General features: G+C 39.9%; 1 protein-coding gene across 6 annotated transcripts in view; it reads left to right on the forward strand.

Moving 5' to 3' along the window:
• GALNT18 (polypeptide N-acetylgalactosaminyltransferase 18) overlaps nucleotides 1-21282 on the forward strand; it is a 476899-nt gene that overhangs the window by 433304 nt on the left and 22313 nt on the right. For all 6 annotated transcript variants that reach the window (XM_001379569.4, XM_056802082.1, XM_056802084.1 and 3 more), the window contains one exon: nucleotides 9981-10145. In XM_001379569.4, the coding sequence (XP_001379606.1) occupies nucleotides 9981-10145 (165 nt within the window). The remainder of the gene's footprint in view (nucleotides 1-9980; nucleotides 10146-21282) is intronic.

The raw sequence follows: 21282 nt of genomic DNA on the forward strand, positions 1-21282 counted from the left end.
TTATTTAGGTCCTAAGGCTTCCCATTGGACCTTTGACCTCCAGGAACACTGGGACTTCTATACGGGAAGAGAGATGCATATAGAATGTCAGAATGCCCTTGCCAGGCAATATGAACAGTAAAGGGGGACACTGGAAAAGACTGACAAGAAAACTGCTGAGTTTGGGGGGACTCTTGGTGTCATGGGCTTCTGACAACAAGTTACCCCATGCTGATAGGATGCTTTTCTTTGTACTGAGCCAAAATTTGCTTCCTTCTAACAATAGGGACCACAGAAGTTGATAAAGGATTTCTAGGACTAAGACAGAAGGAGGGAAGAGTGGCAATAAAGAGGCCTAGAAGAAGAGGTGATAAAAAATAGTACAGGATTCAACAGATGTGGAGGACAGGACTGACAGGAGCAAAAACAGAAAGAGGAGTAATATGGGTTCTGGAAGCAATTTGACCTAATGGAAACAAGAGAAGATTTGAAGTTTAAAGGCCTGAGTTAGAATTCTCTGATTCTTGCTAGCTATGTGACTGGGAATTCTATTCACTTGAATAAACCAGTGGTTGGACACTATGCTGAACACTTGGAATAAAAAGACAAAGCCACAATAGTCCTTGCCTTCAGGGAGCTTACATTCCTCTAGGGCTGGGGTGGGGAAACAACAGGTACACAAATGTATAAATGCAAAATATGTACAAATAAATGCAAAGTTATTTCAAGAAGGGGAAGCACTTATAACTGGTGGAATCAAAAAGTGGCTATTACAGGAAATTATAGCTGAACCTTGACTTCTAGGAAACCTAGGACTTCTCAGGAGTTGGTGAGGAGGGAAAACATTCAAGGCATAGGGTATATCCTCTGCAAAAGTATGTATTTGGAATTCTGAGTTTGAGGAAGATTTAGTAATCCAGATTGCCTTGATTAGAGAATATATAGAGAGACAGAGCCAAGATGTAGGGGTAAAGATAGGGAATTGCTTGAGCTGTCTCAAATTCCTCACCAAACTACATTAAAATAATTTATCATAATGAATTCTGGAGCAGCAATACTAACAAAAGTATGGGGCAAAACATTTTTCTTACTGAAGACAACTTAAAACGTTGGCAGGAAAGGTCTCCTTCACTGAGGTAAGAATGGAGCACAATCCAGTGCAGACCATGCCTGGTAAGCCAGAAATAGAATTTGGGGGTTAGTAAATCTGCAGCAGCAGTGGCTTTCAGAGCTCTCAGCCCAAAGAGCATAAAAGGGAGTGGTCAGATAACTAGTTAGAAGGCACCTATGTTGGCACTGGACATATAATTTTGTTACATTTCCTGTACACGGTTCTGTGGTACAGTTCCAGAGCCAGGGGACCACTAGAAGGAACAGGGCACCCTGGACACAGTTCCAGTGTAAAAAAGAGTGCTCGTAGTCACTCACAGACCAGGTCAAGGGAGAACAAACCATGTCTCTACTTAGATCATATTGCTTTGAAAGAATTGAAAACTTACAGACTTCTAGAACTAGCTTTTGAAATAGCAGCACCAAGAATTTGGGGCTTGGAACAGTGCCTCCTCTGTTCAAATTTAACCTAGAGCTAAAAAAATATGGGCTGGAAAATGAGAAAGATGACAAAAAAGAGCCTGATCATAGAAAGTTATTGTGATGACAGAGAAGATCAAAACATAAACTCACCATACTCTTTGGGGAGTCTAAGAGGAGTTAGGAGCTAGCTGTTGTTCACAACCCACCTTTCCACAAATACAAAAGCATGGACATTCATCTGGACTCATGCATGCATTACAGACTTTCTTCCATACCTACAATGTTTTCCCTATTCATCTCTGTCTCTTGGTCTCCCATAAAGCTAGTGCCTACTCTCTGAAATGATCTCCAGACTATCCTATATACATCTTGTATATACCTCAATATTTACACATTTTATCTGCATTAGAATATAAGCTTCTTGTAGGCAGAGTCTGGTTTAACTTGTCTTTTTTTTTATCCTATTTTATCCTAATTGTTGATTAGCACTGTCTCTGACACATGGTGGGCATTTAGTGTTTGTTATAATTATTATCATTGTTATTGTAAGAGTAAGAAATAAGAAGGGAAACAAAAATGGTGCCCATTTTGGCTCAGACTTTGTTTGGACACTGACCTAAGACAAGTAGGTATGGATGCATGGTGAGTTATAGACTATGCTGTTAAATAGAAGGGCAAGAAACACAGATGAAAGGGAAAGATGAATTCCATATCATTCAGCTTCAGGGATGACCCTGGCAAATCCTGCTTGCAGAACAAATGACTTCAAAGATAGCAGAGTAAGTGTGAGCCAGAAGGTTACCTCACTTACAACAAATACCATTTTTCTCTCCAGAAACAGGTTGATACAAGTTTAATAATCTTCAATTAGAAGAGGACTATTGAGGTAGTGGATAGAGAAGGGAGAAAGGAGAGAAAGGGGGGGGGGGAAGAGGTAGAGAAAGCCTCAGGATAGTTGTGTGTGCCATCAAAGCTCCTACTTCATCAGCTTTCCAAGGGGAACTCTTCTCCTTTCTTAAGAATCATTTCTTTTTTAGCTAATGAGGACATTGCCTATCTAATGATGTATCTACCCATCTCTCTCTCTCTCTCTCTCTCTCTCTCTCTCTCTCTCTCTCTCTCTCTCTCTCTCTCTCTCTCTCTCCATCTATTTGATTCTGGAGGCTGTTTCCATGGGAAACAAAATGTCTCACACAGTGAAAAAGAGTTCTGGACAGAGAACTAGTCAGAAGGCTTGAGCCTGAAACCCAGAACAGCAACTGATGTCCCATGTGACCTGAAGCTGGTCACTGAACTCCTCCAGGTGTCCATTTCCTTGTGTCTAAACTAGGGATTAGGGGAGTCAATCCTGTGAGCTCTTGTGATCAAAAAATTAGGTACATATTCAAAATCTATGGAGAATAATTACAGTGAATTTGACCCAGCAGTTCTGAAGAAAGAAGCCCAAAGACTGAACAAAGATGGTGAAGCTCTGTTCCTTTGAAGCCAACCCAGTCTTGCCACTCCACTCACTCCCTAAATCTATTCCTGTGCCTCTCCACTCCTCACCAGCAGCTTCTTTCCCAAGGCCTTCTCCTTGGGGTCCTTAGCCCAGACCCCAACTTCAGGAGGTACCCAGGCCATGCCCACATCACCCCTGGCTTTTCTCTACACTCTCTGGATTTCTCCACTTCCTTTCCTTCTCCCCTTTTCTCTCTTTCCAACCCATTCTCCCTGCTTCTCTTGCTGTATAATTTCCTCCATTAGAATGTGAGGATCTTGAGTATTGCCATCATCTTTTTTTCCTTGTAGTTATATCCTTAGTTCCTAACAGGAAAGATTTGAAAGTAACATGTTGAATTTGTTATATACTTTTTTTTTAATGTACATGGTAGAGATTCTGAATCTTATATATGAAATTCCATTTTCTGTTCTACTTTGCATATAGAAATATATGCACATTTATATGTATAAGAAAAGTACATAAGTTTAATACATACATAATATTTCATGTAATCTATTGTTCAGTTATTTTCACATGTATGATTCTTTGTGACCCCGTTTGGGGTTTTCTTGGAAGAGACACTGGAGTGGTTTGCCATTTCTTTCTCCAACTCATTTTACAGATGAGGAAAATCAGGCAAGCAGGGTTAAGTGATTTGCCCAGAGTCACATGGATTTGAACTCAGGAAGCTGAATCTTCTAAACTCCACACCCAGTATTCTATCCACTGCACCACTTAGCTGTACTATAATATATGTACATATTCGTATATACTCATATGCTTAATATAAAATTCATCATGCTCCTTTGAAAGCTGTTCTGATTGTTTGTATTTCCTTTTGAACTTCCTTCAATTCTCTTCTGTTCATTTTAAAATATTTTGACCTTCTTTGTTTTGTTTTTCTGTTTGAGACAACTTTGTCTCTAGTTCCCCTCTCCCTCACCAAATTCTATCCTCCTCCATGTGAAAAAAATGATCATAGTCAAGAACACAAATCTACATAGTGACCATATCCAAAAACATATGGATATTCTGCATCTTGAATCTATCACTTCTCTTTGAGGAGGTGTGGAGAATGTGTCTTTATTTATTCTCTAGAGTTATGATTATATTGCATTGATTACAATTCTCAATTCTTTTTTTTTCATACTTGAAGGACGAGACACTTCAATTGATGTAAAAATATTGTAATTTTACTTTGAAATACAAATTTTCATCCTACTATGTCTATTTTCCTTGCTTATACATTTTAAAAAATGGAATCAATTGATGCAGCTTGGTCTTTCAAGGTATTCTTAAATTTCTGGTCTTCCTAGGAATTTGGTTGTTTTTTCTTTAAGTGTTATTCATGTATCTTCTAAGCTACTGAGTTCCCTATTTAACTAGAAATATTTAAGAAGCCTGGATGAAATCTTGTTAATGGCTATAATAAAAGGGGGTTCTGCATGATGTAGTAGATTGGACAATAGGATCCTTTCTGACTGAGAGGTTGTATAATTTGACAAGTATTTCCAACCAAAGGGAGAGAATTTCAGAGCTAATGGGAACCTCTGACAACAGTCCAACCCACACCTGTTAGAACACACCTCAGCAACATACCTGAGGACATGTGGTCTTCTACTTTGCTTAAAGAGCTCAAGTAAGAAAGAACTCTACTTCCCAATGGGTGGCCCATTCTACTTCTGGAGAGTTCTCATACTTAGAAGTTTTTCCTTGCAACAAACCTAAACTACCCTTTGTAAGTTGTATTCACCTTCTGTTGCCTATTGGCAAGGAAAATTACTCTAATCTCTCTTCTACATCTTCCCACTCAGCTGAACCCTTTGTACTTCAGTATCATGGCCCCCTGCACTTCCTGGGTACTTTCCTCTTTCCATTTGCAGCTTGCTTTTGTTTAATGTCTTCCCTTATTAGATTGTAAACTCCTTGAAAACAAGTTATATTTATTTTTCTTTTCTTGTTCTTATTCTTTTGTTGTTGTTGTTATATTACCAGCACATAGCACAGTGCCTGGCAAATAGTAGGTACTTAATCAATCTTTACTGACTGACTAACCTTCACATATTTGAAGACAGTTTCTCATATCCTCCCCCCAAAACTTCTCTTCTCTAGTACAACACCTTAATTCCTTCATTCAGTGTTATGCTATGAACCCTAAACCCTTTACCATCTTGCTGCCCTCCTCTGCACTCTCCATCATGTCCATAAATCTTCTACAATATGGTGCCCAGCCTAAACATGATCCTTCAGGTATATTCTGACTAGAGCAGAGGGAAAGGAATCAGTTAACACAAATTATTCTTTTAATCATGATCTTATTTGCTTTTTCTGGCTCTTCAAAGGTTAGAGCCTTATGAGTGGGACTGGTGTTCATTGTTGCTCAACAAATGGGATCTTGCTGATGCCTTACAAGGTTTATCTAACATGAGGATTACATTGAAGGTCTAGGTGGTAGGACCTGCCTTGTCCTTTGGAAGTGGGCCTTGTCCTGTGAGCTGGACAAAGCCCCAGCTATTTCAGCTTAGAGACCCTTCTTACTTTCAGACCATGCAACTTGGGTGGTAACTCAGCCAAGAGACCCAACTCATACCTCTTAACAATTCAATGAGCATTTATTAAGCTACTACTGATGTCCAGGTACTGCCTAGGGGCTCTATGTGCAAAAATAAAATGTGAGATAGTCATTGTCTGTAAATATTGGACAATAAATAATTACAATAGGGATTGAGTCAGGTGGGAATGTTCATGATGAAGGATTTCAGAAAAGAATAAATGTAGAAGGTAGAGCTGGAATATAGGAAGTGAAGGTAAATTAGGAGAACATTTCAGGCATGGGACCTACACAGACACAAAGGTGAGAGAGAAGAGCATTGATTTTAAGAAATATCTTGACTAGAGTAAAAGGAGTGGAGTGTCCAAGCAGTACCGTTCACGTCTATAGGAGAGGAGAAATGAGCATCTGGGACAAAAACCACTTTCTATATTCAGTCCATTTACTGAGGCTGCTTCTGAGATGCAAGTGATCACCTCAGGGAACATCCGTGGCTCTATTTCTTTCCGCTTCACCACAGTTCATAGTTACACTTGATTGCATAGGAGATATGCTGGGTGGTTGTTATTTAAATAATAAACCATTGCCTGACTTTGTTATGATTTTCTACCTCTCTAATGCAAGAGGTCATTGTGGTAACAACTGTACCATGTAGGAAATCCCAAGACCATCTCTCCAAGTCCCCTCTGCCAATGCTTCAGAGCAGATAAATTGGATCTCAAGTCTTAGCTGTTCTGTCTATGGCATTTGTGGAGAATACCCAAGAAAGAGTTCCTAATGGTGTGCCCTTCAAGTCCATTTCTAACAAGAGGCAGTCATTTAGGCAGGATAAGAAGCTCCCTCTCTTTCTCTTTCCATGACCTTCTCCTTTTCTCTGCCAATTAGATCTACCTACATACAGGGGGTAACATGGTCCCGTGGAGAAAACACTGGACTTAGAGTCAAGGAGATTGGTCAGAGGCCGGACTCAGCTACCAATCACCAATGTGATCTTGGGGAAATTTCTTTACTTCTCCAATATTGTTTTTTTATGGCATAGAAAAAACCATGTCACACTCCCCAAACCCTACTCCAACCCATTAAATGCCAGTGGCTGCCAATTACCTCCAGGATCTGATGTAAAATGCTCTGTGTGGTATTTATAGCTCCTTGTAGCTTGTCCTTTTCCTACTTTTTCCAGTCTTTTTGCTCTTGAACCTCCTCCACCTACTCCACTGACCATCTCTCATCCACTTTATACTCAGTGTCTCCTATTCTTAGAAAGTTCTCCCTCTTCACCTCTGTTTCCTGGCTTCCCTGACTTCCTTCAAGAATCAACTTAAATCCCATCCTCAAGAAGAGACTGTTCCCTTGCCTCATCCCCCAAACTCCACCACAATTGCATAATTGTAATAAACATTTCAGGGCTCTTATGAGGTTTAGAGCATTGTATGTGGAAAAACTTAACACTTTCCGGAAAAGGTGAGGAACACTAATAAAATGGTCAAAGAAACCAGCCACAAAGCAGACAGGAAGCACTAGACCAGAAGAGCGAGTCCTCCCAGAACACTATGCACTCCTGCATAGCTAGTAAATATTGTAGATAGTTACTACATAGGTAGCATCAGAACTGGCATTCCAAGCCAGGTTTTTCTTCCTGGTTTCTAGCTGGGCACTCTGGCTGTTCCTCTGCTCTTCCCTAATGTAGAAAAAAAGGTTGCTGAAACTTAAAGCATCATAGAAATGTCAGTTGGTGTTATATTACATCCCTATAGCACTTTATGGTCACAAAGCACTTTCCTCTGCATTACTTATTTAAGGCTCACAACAGCCTTGTGAGGAATGCAGGGGAGGGATTATTTGTCCCCATTTGACAAATGAGGTTAATGCTTCTCTCTTTAGTCAATGAAGGCTTTCTGGAGGTGGCAAGATTCTGGGTAGAAAGGAGAACACAGAAAGAGGGAAGGTCAAACTTGCATCCATTGTCAACAATGGGATGAGTTCCAACTGTCTGCTTGATAAGGCTGCTCTTAAAATGCTTGAACCCCCCCCCCCCCCCCCAGTAATCAAATCCTCTCCATCAACTCTCATGTCCTACAAGTAACAAGAATTGCTGCCTCCCTATGGGAGAACTTAGATGTCTGTGGATGACCTCAGGCATTTCAATAGTCTCATTGATGAAGAATGTTTCCTACTCCCTGGTTCCGCAAGAGAAAGGAGCATGGTCAGAGTGCTGAACTTGGAATCATATGAAGTGAGTTTGAATTCTAGTTCTGCCACTACCTTTGAAATGCTGGACAAGTCACATAGCCACTCTGGGTCTCAGTTTCCTAATATGAAAAGTAAGAGGCTAATGTCCCTTTAGATTCTAAGTCTACCATAATATCACCCTAAATCCTTTCTGTTCTCTGATCCTTAAATCCTTCATCTGTAAAATTAGGAGGTTGGACTGGGTAATCTCTATGGCTCCTCCCAAATCTACAGCTCTGCCTTTTCTGACATATTCGGGCATTTTCTGCCTTTCTGATTAAAAAAAAAATCATGGCTGTAAGCAGGAAATATTTTCCTTCTAAGTTTCCCATGAATGAAAAACTAGCAGCACTTGTCAGTTGGCCTTAAGAGCCAGAAAATTGCCTAAAGCTATGTACTCTTTGCAGATGGGTTGCCCCAACCATCCTAAGTGGTTTTTCAGGAAGTGCTGAAAGTGAAAATTAGCTTTGTACATTGTGTTTCTCCCAACCCCAAGAATGTGTCATGTTTGTATCACTGTGCCTGGCATATGCCCAGCAAGTCAAACTTCCACCATCATCTCAACTACAAACTCTACTCAGACTCTGATGGAGAAATTTCAGGACTCTAATTCCAAAAATCCTTGAAATAGAGGCAGCTAGGTAGCTCAGTGGATAAATATCCAGTCCTGGAGATGAGAAATCTGAAGTTTAAACCTGGCCATAGACATTTCCTAGCTGTGTTACCTTGGGCAAGTCATTTAACCCCAAATTGCCTTGCCCTTACCTCTCTTCTGCCTTCAAACGAATATTTAGTATAAATTCTAAGACAGAAGGTAAAGGTTTTTTAAAAAATCCTTTGGAATAGCAACACCCTCCAGATCATTGTGCAGCATGGTCTCCACAATCATTATTGTAGGGAGCTACCTCTCTGGAAAAGGGGGTCAGCAATACTTATCAACTGCTATCAATAAGGTAGCTGAAACATCAAGATTCCCTAAGTATCTGTCAGGTGAATATATGCCAAGTTCTGTCCCTCGGGTATTTTTAGAGATAGATCAATATCTTAGACCCAAGAGCCTTGGGAATAGCAATGCACTCCAGGCCACTGGCCCTTTCTTCATCACAACCCTAAGAGCCATTGTGGAGGGGAAAAACCCCCATGGAGAGTGAGCCCCCTTCAGTCCTCATCAACAACAACTTCTGAATAGTAATGGATGAATAGGTTCAAAAGCCCCATGAATGTCATCATCTCCTACAACACTAGCCCTACTTCCAGCCCAGTCTATATCATCTAAGGAAGCAACTCTTGTGCAGATGAAACTCTTTCACTGAGGAGCCCCTGCTACTGAAGATATAGAAAAGACAGTGTCCATCATCAAAGTCCTTGACACTGTCAAATAGTTCAAAAACAGAAGCAATATGGTTTTCTCACTGGGAATGGCATTAAAGAAGCTGCACTGCCATTCATTTTGATGCTGAACCCCAAAGACTGTAGGGCCCTTCCATCTAGCTTGCCATTGAATCATTCTATATGCACTGGCTCCTCCAATTAGAATGTGAGCCCTTTGAAGGCAAGGACTGTCTTGCTTATGCATTTGTAACGCTAGGCTTAGCTTATTGCTTTGGTCATGGTAAGTAATAAATAAATGCTCTTTTCATTCATTCAAGAATCTTTGCTTGCTTCTATACTTGATTGATTGGTTAATTAAAAGGAACATGTCCTCAAGGAGACAAAGTATGATAGAAAGGTCCCCAGCCTGGGAGCAAGAAAATCTTTATTCAAATCTAGGCTCTATCACTAACTCACCTTATGACCTGGAGTAAGTCACTGTGCTCTCATGATGGACCTCAGTTTCCTCCTTTGTGAAATAAGGAAGATGAACTAGATTGTTTCACAACTTGCTTCCTGATCATCTACAATCCCTTAGGTTTTGCCAAGAGTGAATTTGAAGGGGAAGATTCTCTGTTATGTATTAGAAAATCCAAGATCTCTGACATTCATTCTTTTATGTTGGGTGGGGGGGGGGGGGAGGGGGAGAGGATGTTCCCAGAATTTAGCATTTGTAAGGACCTTGGAGAGAGATCATTGCATCCTATTCTTTCATTTGACAAAGGAGGAAACCAAGACCCAGGGAAGAAACATGATTTCTCTTGTTCCTTTGGCTCCAAAGGAGAATGGCTGCTATCAAACCCCCTTTTCCCTCTTTGTGTTCCTCCCTTCCAGAATGTGTATTATACGAGCAGTCAGCAACTCCAGCTAGGCGTCCTGAGTCCCACTGTTGATGACGATGACAACAGGTGCCTGGTGGATGTGAACAGTCGGCCCCGGCTCATTGAATGCAGTTATGCCAAAGCCAAGAGAATGAAGCTTCACTGGCACTTTTCTCAGGTAATAGCCATTTCCTACAACTACCCTTGATATACTCCAGCTCCCATAAGTGCTGATTACCATCCCTTCAACCATCAGGACATTCAAGTACATCCAAGCTGGCCAGCACTCTTGCCCCCTTCTCAGTGACTTCCCATAAACACTATAAAAACCAGATGGGGAAGACAAGAAGGTGGTACTAGTGGTGGTTCTTGGCATAAGGTTCAATAGACACCCCAAATGAGTGATTTTGTGGCAACCTAGCAACCCCATTAGATAGATAAAAGGGAGAAAATCTATGCCCAAGATTCACATATTAAAAATTAGTTTAGTACTGCTAGCTGGAGGCAGGAGGGGGTTGCTGTGGTCACCCAGATTTGCCTCCAGATTGTGGTGATGATGTGGAAGCTCTTCCTTCTGTCTTTTGTGCAAGATAATCCCCATCTCTGACCTATTTTAGGATTTCTCCTTTCTTTTCAGTCTTTTCAAGAAAACGACTAGTGGGAAATGAGGTGTCATCTATTACCTTCAATTCTAAATCTACACTTTGGGATCTTTGAGCAAAGTAATTTGTTGAGAAGTAGGAGACTGTGAAATTCAAACATTCCCCAGCTTATTCAAAATTGTTTAATAAAAGAATTTTGGAAGATTTTAGCTATGAGTCATTTGGGTCCAGTCCATCACAGCTTATGAACTTCTCATTGGAGAAGACCTTCTCAGCTTGGTCTTTGGAGGGAAAGAGAAAGCAAGAAATAATAATAAGTAGCATTTAGATAGTGCTTTAAGTTTTACTTTTCTTTTTTTTAAGTTTTACATTTCATGTTATCTCACTTGATCCCCCCAAATAGCCATCCGATGCTATTATTATTATTATTATTATTATTATTATTCCCATTTTATAAATGGGAGAACTGAGGCAGAAAAAGGAGACATGTCTTGCCTGAGTTTACACAGCTCAGCTATTAAGTGTCTCAGGTAGGATTTGAACTGAGTCTTCCTGACTGTTTGACTACCTCAATATACAAACAAAATGCCATAGTTATACAGAATAGTAGTTAGTTCTCAATTTCCTACTTAGTGCCAGGATGATTGTCTTGGGTTGGTCCCTCAAGAGAATATCAAAAGCCTTAGAGGGATCCTGGTGGCTTTTTTCTTCCCTTGGGACTATATGAATGCTAACTCAGAGTTTATAAGAGACAAGGAATAAACTTCCAATACTTGAAGATCCTAACAAGAGGAGAAAAGCCTTGGTTATGAATATAGCTATATATAAATGTGTGTAGGCATGTATATATTTTCTAGCAAGTAAGATCAATTCATTTACATTCCGGAGAGGGAAGAAGGAGAGTACTTGCAGTTTCAAATTCTAAGAAGCAAAACTATATCCTAATATACATAATAAAAAGGGTCATAGAAACCACAACCCAGACATTATGGTTTAAGGGGCCCTAGAGCAATGCTCCTATTTTTTTTTCACCAAAACAATTGATAAAGGGATTCTTAACCCTTTTTGTCCTGGGTACCCCTTTGGCTATCTGATGAAGCCTATGAACTCCTTAGAATAAAAAATTTAAATGTGAAAACAAAATAACATAAACTGTATGGGATTGTAAAGGAAACCAAACTTTAATGAAAATAAATATTTTTTTTCTTTTTTTCTGTCTAAGTTTGTGAACCCACTGACATGTATCTACAGACACCCTTGGGAGTCCATGCACCTCAGGTTAAGAACCTTGCACTGGATTATCCTTAGGGCTGTATTTCATCACATAAAGTCTGATGGTAGTGGCTAGATCAATCCTAGAAAACCTTGATTATAGCCATCTGGGGACCATACCACCAAGAAGCAGGGAACACTAGCCCCCAAACCCCCATATTGCTCCCCCCTCAAAAAATAAGCCAAAACAGACAAGTAAACAAACCAATCAGTCAGTCAAGATTTGTAGAATTAAGCTGAATCAAATAAAGAACCATTTCTCTAATATATCATCAACTTTGACTTGCTAATCCCCTTTGAATTCCCCTGGACATGAATATCACCATCATCACTACCACCACCATCACTTTTCTTACCTATTCTCCCTCCCTATCTTAACCCAAAGATCTTGGTACTTTGGAAATAGCCAGATACAAACCTTGCCTGGATTTTCACTTCATGTTAGCTCTCCTCCTTAACTCTGCCTTCCCCTATATGTGTATACAATTTCTTTGACTGTAAATACCCCATAAAAGAAAAAAGAGAAAGTTGAGACTTCTTCTCTGGTAGGAAGGGAGGGCCAAACATTTTTATGAGGGTTTTCCAGATTTGGAACCCTCACAATGGGGAAGAGATCTCTGTTTAATGGTTTAGTGTATGAGTAGAGACTCTATGTAAGTCTACACATGGCAACCATTCCAAGAAGGAAGCTCCCAGAATGAAGGAAGTAACCATCCTGGGAATTGTGCTTCCAGTTCCATTACCAATGATAGTTTGGAACCACATCTGCTAAGTTGCCTGCTGACTTTACCAAATTTAATTAACTTCAGTAACTATCTGTTAAGCATTCAGAGTTCTGTGCTGGGAACTGGAATAGATAACAAAAATGAAATGAGGCATGGTCCCTGAAGATGATGCAGAAAACATGGAAAGAACAACACATTCAGAGTCAGAGGACTTAGGTTCAAATTTGGGTCTCAATTTCCTTTTCTATGGAATGAAGAATTGAACTAGATGGTTTCTACAGTTCCTTTTGGCTACAAAGAAAAAAAAAGTCTTTAAAAATCTAGGGAAAAAATCTAGGCTTAGATGCCACATGTTCTCATGAAATTTATAATTTCATGGAGAAATTAGACATATAGATAAATATTTTAAAGCCTGCCCATGAAGCTTATTAATAGCTCCATGGATAGAATGCCTGGCCTAAAGACAGGAAGTCCTGAGTTCAAATATGATCTCAGATACTTCCCCATTGTATGATCTTGGGTGAAATTCTTAAGCCCAATTGTCTATCCTTACCATTATTCTGCCTTGGAACCAATATTTAGTTTTGATTCTAAGACAGAAAATAAGAGTTTTTAATAGGAAGGAAGGAAGGAAGGAAGGAAGGAAGGAAGGAAGGAAGGAAGGAAGGAAGGAAGGAAGGAAGGAAGGAAGGAAGGAAGGAAGGAAGGAAGGAAGGAAGGAAGGAAGGAAGGAAGAAAGGAAGGAAGGAAGGAAGGAAGGAAGGAAGGAAGGAAGGAAGGAAGGAAGGAAGGAAGGAAGGAAGGAAGGGAGGAAGGAAGGAAGGAAGGAAGGAAGGAAGGAAGGAAGGAAGGAAGGAAGGAAGGAAGGAAGGAAGGAAGGAAGGAAGGAAGGAAGGAAGGAAGGAAGGAAGGAAGGAAGGAAGGAAGGAGGGAGGGAGGGAGGGAAGGAAGGAAGGAGGGAGGGAAGGAAGGAGGGAGGGAGGGAGGAAAGGAAGGAGGGAGGGAGGGAAGGAAGGAGGGAGGGAGGGAGGGAAGGAGGGAAGGAAGGAAGGAAACGCAGGGAGGACATTCTAAATCTCTCATCTATAGAGGTAGCAGAGATCCTTCTTGTCCATTTTAGGCAAAAGTAAATGACAAGATAAATTTGTGAAAACAAAATTAGGAATGATCAGGAGAGCTAAGTAATATGTGTATATCATAAGGGTAGCTCCACAGTTGAAAAATCTATAAAGTCAGAGGTTCTACATCTGACAATTACTACCTGTATGTCTTTGGGCATCTCACTTAACCTTCCTTCTACTTTAAATTTGTGATCCTATGATTGTATGAATTAAGCTTCAATCATAAACTTGAACTATGACCTCACACTGATATATCTCCTTGGGCTGGTGATGGCTGAAAAACTAAGGGGTAGAAGTTGGAGGTGGGGGAGATGAATGGCACAGGCTCCTATAAAAAATGAAAGTCACTATAAATGGCTATTTCAGTACTTTCCTTATTTCCAACAAATCTCCAGACCTCCACTGCCCCCTGTACAGCTCATTCATCAGTTTCATGGAGGTGGGTTTGCTTGACTATTCCAGCTCCCCAAGGCACCATAAGCTGCCCTGCTGGGAGGCACCAGTTCTGTTGCCTCCAGGCAAAAAAAGACCTATTATTAATAAAAATAGTAATTGCTAATAGGAAGATCTACTGCCAGATTTTATCAAGTAAGGGCTAATTAAAATGTCTTGTGCCCAGTATATGCTTCATTAGGGATGTCCAGCAAGTTCTTAGTATCTAACATTGAGGCAGTAAAACTCTTGTGCAGTCAAACCCATCACGTCATCCCTTTGATCACATTCTCTCCTAGGTCTCGGCTTGCATTGGACTAATTCTTAAACTAAAGAATCCATTTCCCCCCTCACGGCATTGGTGAGAGTCAGTGGAGAAGGAGGCAGAGGTGGAATAGTGGGAAAGGCACTGGCTTTGAAATAAAAAAAAAAAAACTTGGATGAATCCTGGCTTCTCTGCTGACCACCTAGATATGTATAGACAAATCATTCCATCTCTCTGAGCCTCAGGATCCTCCTCCATTTAATGGGAATAATAAAACTTGCACTACCTCCCTCACAAGGTTACTTCAAGGAAAGCACATTGTGACCTATAAAGCACCATGGACAAGGTATTTGTTTTTGTCCAAAGCTTCAAGCTTTGAGACAGAAATGATTTTATTGTGTGGGCTTCTCAGCCCATATCTCTCAATTGTCCACTTTGGTAGATTAGTGATTCAGTCACTTTGTTCTTCAGTATCATTACCAACCCTAATGTCCTTCTTCCCCCTTTCTCACCACCACATAGATCATAAATTCCTTGAAGATAATGGTTGTCAAGATTTTGGGTTTTTATCCTCGGCATCTAGCACAGTTTCTAACACATAGCAGGTGCATAATTAATGCTTATTGAATTGAATCAAGTACTTTCAATTCACTGGATCTGGAGTTAGATAACATCGTTCCAATCTCATGTGTGATGGTTACTGTCTGTGTCCTTGGACAAGTTTTCTGAATCCCCCTGAGACTCAGTTTCCCCATTCATAAAATCAGGGGAATAGATATTCTCCAATGATCAGTTTTCATCTTATTTTCTGGTTGGATGCTCCATTGTGAATATTAGCAGCCTAGGTCTATCTTCTTCCATAAGATCCTCCTAAACATGCTAAGTAAATCTTGGGGATCCAAAGTAAAAGCAAAACAGTCCCTTCCCTCAAGGAGCTTATCTTCTAATGAAGGAGAAAGCTGTATATCAATATGTTATGCATACAAAGTAAATGCAAAGTAATAACCTTAAAGCATGAGCCCATCTGAAGACTAGTTGTATCAGCCTCAGCAAGTCGATGGATTCAAATACTCTGTGATAGAGTGGGAAAAGGATAGGACTTACAAAATAGGTTCCCTAGTCCAGGTACTACCATCATCTTACTGTGTGACTCAGGACCACTCACTCCTCCACTCTGGACCTGTTTCCTCAAGTGTACAATGAGAAGACTATATGGTATCATTTCTTAGTCCCTCCTACCCTCAACAGTCCATAAGTCTATGTAAGTATTAGTTTTGGATAAGTCAAGTCCCATTGCTATAACAGAACCTCCAGGAGACATGTAGAAGGCAATATATCCTTTGTACCTTGCTGAGGGGACCTACCTATGCCTCATCACAACTCTGGCTCCACTCTGTCCATGAAAGACTCTTGAAGAACCCTTGACCCCCCACCACTTCCTAATCTATGCATCTCTTCCTTTTCTTAGAGCACTATAATGAAAGTAGCCTGACATTAATGGCAGCAATCTGATGCTGAGAGGATTCCAGGCATTTTAGCAATTTTCTAATTAGCATATTTCCAATCAGAAGGACTCTCATCCCATTGGCAGCCATGTCCTTGCCCATGCTACTGAAGTAGACTTCCAAAAAAAAAGTTTTACATTTTTACTTTTTAGAAAAAGTCTTAATTTAGAGAACCAGTGCAGCCTGGCTCACCTATTATTAAAGAATTAAAGTATGTAGTGTTTTGCATAATGAAAAATAATCAATATTTATTAAGAACTGAGAATGTTTCTGCAAGTCATTGCCCACTGGTAGCTGTTGCTAAGGCTGGTAGGGGGCAGAGGATGTGTTGTGCATTATTTAAATCTTACACAGGAACTAATTTCCTAGTAACAGGTTTTAATCTTGGCAAATTACATGGAGATCCTACCAAGTTGGATATTCCAGTGCACAAGTTGGGACAAAAGGAGCTTTTAATGGGTGTATTTCAAACCTTCTCTCAAGTTTCACATTATGTATTATTTTACCCTCCGGAGGACCACATTTAAGCTCCAGAGACACTCATGCTGAATTAATTTAAGATTATCTAGTGCAATTCTCCTAGCGTTCCTTACAAAGCAGATACACATTTGCATATCTTAGTGTAGCATCTCCTACACCAATTTTATTTTTAACAAATAAAATAGGTTGAGTGGTTTTTTTTTTTTTTTTGGTATTGTATGGTTTCTTGTTTCGTATTTTTTTTTTTTTTGCAAACTCCTCCAAGCATCTTGTCTATGCTCTAAGTCGAACCATAGAAATGTCAAATATTGACACTAAAGTCACATTTTATGAAAAAAAAAATCTCTCTGAATCATATGCTGGGCCCTACGGGATGATTTTCAGAAGGCTGTGTGTTCTGTGTAGTTGCCCAAGATTATTCCTTAAGAGTGAGGGTGTTCCTTAGTTGTAGACTAGGCACAAAAGAACTGTCTCTGGTCCTGAACCACCCAAGATCAGAATTCTGTGGTCCAGGGTTTGAAAGTCTTGGAGCTAGTAAACTATCATCCCAACTGGACAGCTGTGATCAGTTCAGTAGAGCTGAAATCCCAGCCCTTCAAAGAAGACCCCAAGTGTCCTTATCATGACTTAACAACTTCAATTTAATTTAATGACTTAGTAACTCAAAGTCTTACTGGTTATTTTGGCCCTGGTCAAGACTCTGCAAGTCTCTACCAGATGCTAATAGACCAGAAGGTCCTTGAGGTCAGGAATGATATCTTAGATAAACTTAAGTACACCCAGGATTTAAGTGACACAGGGCTCTACATTCAGTAGAAACTCAATACACTGGCCACCATCTCAGAATTCTAAGGAAGTTTTCTCATATTGCCTCTGGGAATTGATCCTATAAATCAGCTCTCAATAGAACTGCATTTCTGGGATATCATTTCTTTATTTTGTCTGGCAACTGGCCATTTCTGCCTCACACATATAGTTTCCTTTCCTATAAGAGACTCTATGTTGCCTTTGCCTCTGAAATAATTAATTCTACCTGTTTCTTCTATCTAATTTTTGGGCTGAGGGACAACCAAAGACACATCTCAAACCCAAAGGCAGAGGCAGGTGATGAGAATTAGACACATACTAGCCTATTCCTATGCACCAGAATGAATCTCATGCTTCTAAGAATTCACTCAAAATCACCATGAAAAAGGAGAAACATAGCATAACCTGATGTGGTCTGGAAGTATTAGGCTTCTTTTACTTCCTTAACTGTATGAGGCAGAATACTGTAGAATTTTTCTAAGAGCTTTGCCCTCTTGCCCCATGACTCACAGATTGATATCCTATCTCAGACTAGGACACCAATCAATCAAAAGCTTTTGTTAAGTACCTACTATGTACCAGGCACTGAACTAAACACCTGAAGGAGGTTCCTGGAAGGCATTGTTGCCCTAAAGTATATCAATCTCCATGTCAATCCACCATGAATGTGTTATTCAACAATGTACATACATTCTTCTTGAAACTATATTTTCATCCTGAAATCACCATTGTGAGAAGTGATGATTTTTGTAGGTTATTCCCTGCTGGGTAAAATAGAAAGAACTCTCTTGTTAGTCAAATTGACCATATTCCACTTCAGAGGATACGCTTTTATTTTAGTATTTTGGTTTGCTAGGTAATTCCATGTTCACTCTATCCATTCCATTCATATGGAGAGGTTTGGCTAGTTCTTCAAGAGTCAGATTTTGGCCCAATATATAAATGGTTTTTGTAACAAAAAAAATTGTCCAAAAATGGAATTCCCCACCTTGAAAGGTCACTAGACCTTTCTGTCACTAGAAATGCTCTAGCATAGGCAGAATAACTCCTTTGGGAAAGATATCTCTATACTCACCTCAGCTTGTTATTCTAGTAGCATTAGAAGTTACCACATCCAACAGCTGAATTTCTGCATCATTACACTTAAAAGCCCAGCTCTGAATTTAGAGTTGGCAAGATTTGGCTTTTCCTTGGCACTAATCCAGAGGACCTTTGCTTTTGACCACAAGAATTCCACTTTAACTATTCAACAGCAAGAATTCAACAAACTTGTGGTCAGCAATTATTATTTGCATGCAAAGCAACAACATTCTAGAGCAGTAGGGGGATAAAAACAACCCCTACCCTTAAGTTTGCATTGTCAGTAAGCTTTCTAAACCTTCCCTGATCTCCAAGGACCAGTGAAAAGCAATGAGTGCCCCAAATTTCTGTGTCCCTCAGGTGACTCAGTTTCCTAGTTTCAGAGTTGCCATATAACTACATTTCCCTTGGAATTGTCTGCCCCTAATGGAGATAATCAGCATGGTTGCTAATTTCCAGGGCCCTTTCTGGAACCATTGTCATAGACCAGATTTATATGGGCAATACAGACATATTCTTGCACACCAGATTAGGGATTCACTGTGACTAGATTTTTTTTGCCATTGCCACTGTAATTTTGTCCACAAATCTAACCTAGGCCCCCTCTTCCCCTTCTCCTTTCTATCTTTACACACTTCAGACAACAAGAATAATAGGTAGCATTTATATAGCACTTTAAGGTATATGTATGAGGCACTTTCCATATATTATCACACATTGATTCAATCCTTAAAACAACCTTGCGCAAAAGATCTTTTATTATTCTCAGTTTATAGAAGAGAGAACAGAAGTTAGAGAGAATAATTTGTCCAGAGCCATACTCCTTACTTCAAGTCTCTCTCTCTCTCTCTCTCTCTCTCTCTCTCTCTCTCTCTCTCTCTCTCTCTCTCTCTCTCTCTCTCTCTCTCTCTCTCTCTCTCTCAGCAGTCAACTTTTATGTCTTTTTCACAAGGGCTTATCAAGTTCATTCATCCCTTCTATCATCCCACAATCATTCTCAGCCAATCAGTAATTATCCTGATTATTGCTGGTTGGTTGGTACTCCATATCTACCCAATCATTGAATTAAGTAGTTATCTAGTTTTACTCAGCTGAGAATGGTGGGATAAGATGATAAAAGTATCATCACAAATTATTAAAGTTTATTCCAACACCTTAAAAGTAAAGATCCAATGTCCATCTGAAATCACAATAAGACAAGCTGTTACACCTTGATCATAGATATTGAAGAGGGGATCTTTCCAAGGGTAGGACATCACACTAGATGACCGCTAGAGTCTTTGCCAACTCTAGGCACCCGAAGAAAGCAAGAAATAACACAGTTGAGTGGACAAAGGATGGAGAGATTTAAGTTTATGTCCTCTCTCATATGTTTACCCACCAAATAATGAACCTTGGAGGCCATCTACTTCATGAATGAGAGAAACAGTCAAGAGAATTTGAATGACTTGCTCAAAAACACACAAGTAAAAAGTAATAGAACAGGGATGGATTAATGAAAGTAAGTTTCCTTCTCTGCCATTTGGACAGAAGTCTAAATTCAGTTCCTTGGGATTACCTGCCCCTAGAGGAGATAATCAGCATGATCACCAATTCACAGGGCTCCTTTTGAAATTGTTGTCATGGATAGGCTCTACATTGGCAATACAGACATCTTGCATGTCAGATTAGGGATTCACTGGGACTAGCTAGTCTGAATGAGAAAAAGAGAGTGCTATTGCTTTCACATGCTAATTGCTAACCAACCTCTCCAAATAGAGGTCCTAACAGGTCTACTTTAATAAATAAGTAAGCAGGGCCCAATTAATTCAACAAGCCTCAACTGGATGCCTACTAAGTGTAAGAAATCATGCTCAGCATTATTCAAACAATCAAACAAAGTCAGAGCGGGAAGAAGCCTCTAGTCCAGCTCAGACATATATAAGAACCCCTTCTTAAAAAAAATAAAACTCTTACTTTCTGTCTTGGAATCAATATCATAGTTTAGTTCTAAGACAGAAGAGTCATAAGGGCTAGACAATGGGGGTTAAGTGACTTGCCCAGGGTCATATAGCTAGGCACTGTCTGAGGCCAGTGTTGAGCCTAGGACCTCCCATCTCAATGCCTGACAAGAACCCCTTCTTAAAAAGTACTCCCAACTATTTAGCTTTGGCTTAAACACTTTTAGTGAGGAAGAACCCATTACATGCACCTTAACTTCAGGTTGTCTCTGCTTGGATAGAAGCCAGTCTCTCTTGACATTGGAGGTAGAATTTTCCTCTCTACAATTTCTTATTGCTCCCACTTTCCTCTGGGTCCAAGCATAGTTTCTAGGTCCTTGAGAGCAGGGATTTTTTTTCATTTGCTGTCTTTTTATCCCTGTAGTCTATCATTCAGTACCTGACATACAATTGCTGCTGTTTAGTTGTTTCAATCATGTCTAACTTTTCATGACCCCATTTAGGGTTTTCTTGGCAAAGATAAAGGAGTGATTTATCACTTCCTTCTCCAACCCATTTTACACATGAGGAAACTGAGGCAATAATTGGCTTGTCCAGGGTCATATAGCTAATACATATCTGAAGCAAAATTTGAACTCAGTTCTATCTAACTCCAGGCCCAGCACTCAATCCACTGGGCCACCTTGCTGCCCTTGACACACAAGAGGTGATTACTAAATACTTGTTGATTGATTGAGGTAAGATCCTAGAAAGAAGGTCATTTATCACCCAGTCAGAAGAGAAATGGCAGTTTGAATCAGGGAGGAATATTTAAGTCAGGCTTTAAAGGACAAGAGGAGGTCTTCAACACATAGAAAGGGAGAGGAAAGATCTTCCAGAGGGCTTTTTTTTAACTGCATCTCTAATTTCATGGAATAGAACATTCCTAAGAAAATGCTTTCTTTGTGTATGCAGGTACTTTCTTTGTAATTAACAGTCTTGGGGTAGTTGGAAAGGGAAGGAGGAAAATGAGATTTTAAATAACTTTCCCAGCATGACCTCATGCATATGTGTCAGAGAAGGTCTTTGAACTGAAGCTTCTAGATT

This window comes from Monodelphis domestica, chromosome 6, assembly GCF_027887165.1.
Source record: "Monodelphis domestica isolate mMonDom1 chromosome 6, mMonDom1.pri, whole genome shotgun sequence".
Taxonomy (NCBI): Eukaryota; Metazoa; Chordata; class Mammalia; order Didelphimorphia; family Didelphidae; genus Monodelphis; species Monodelphis domestica.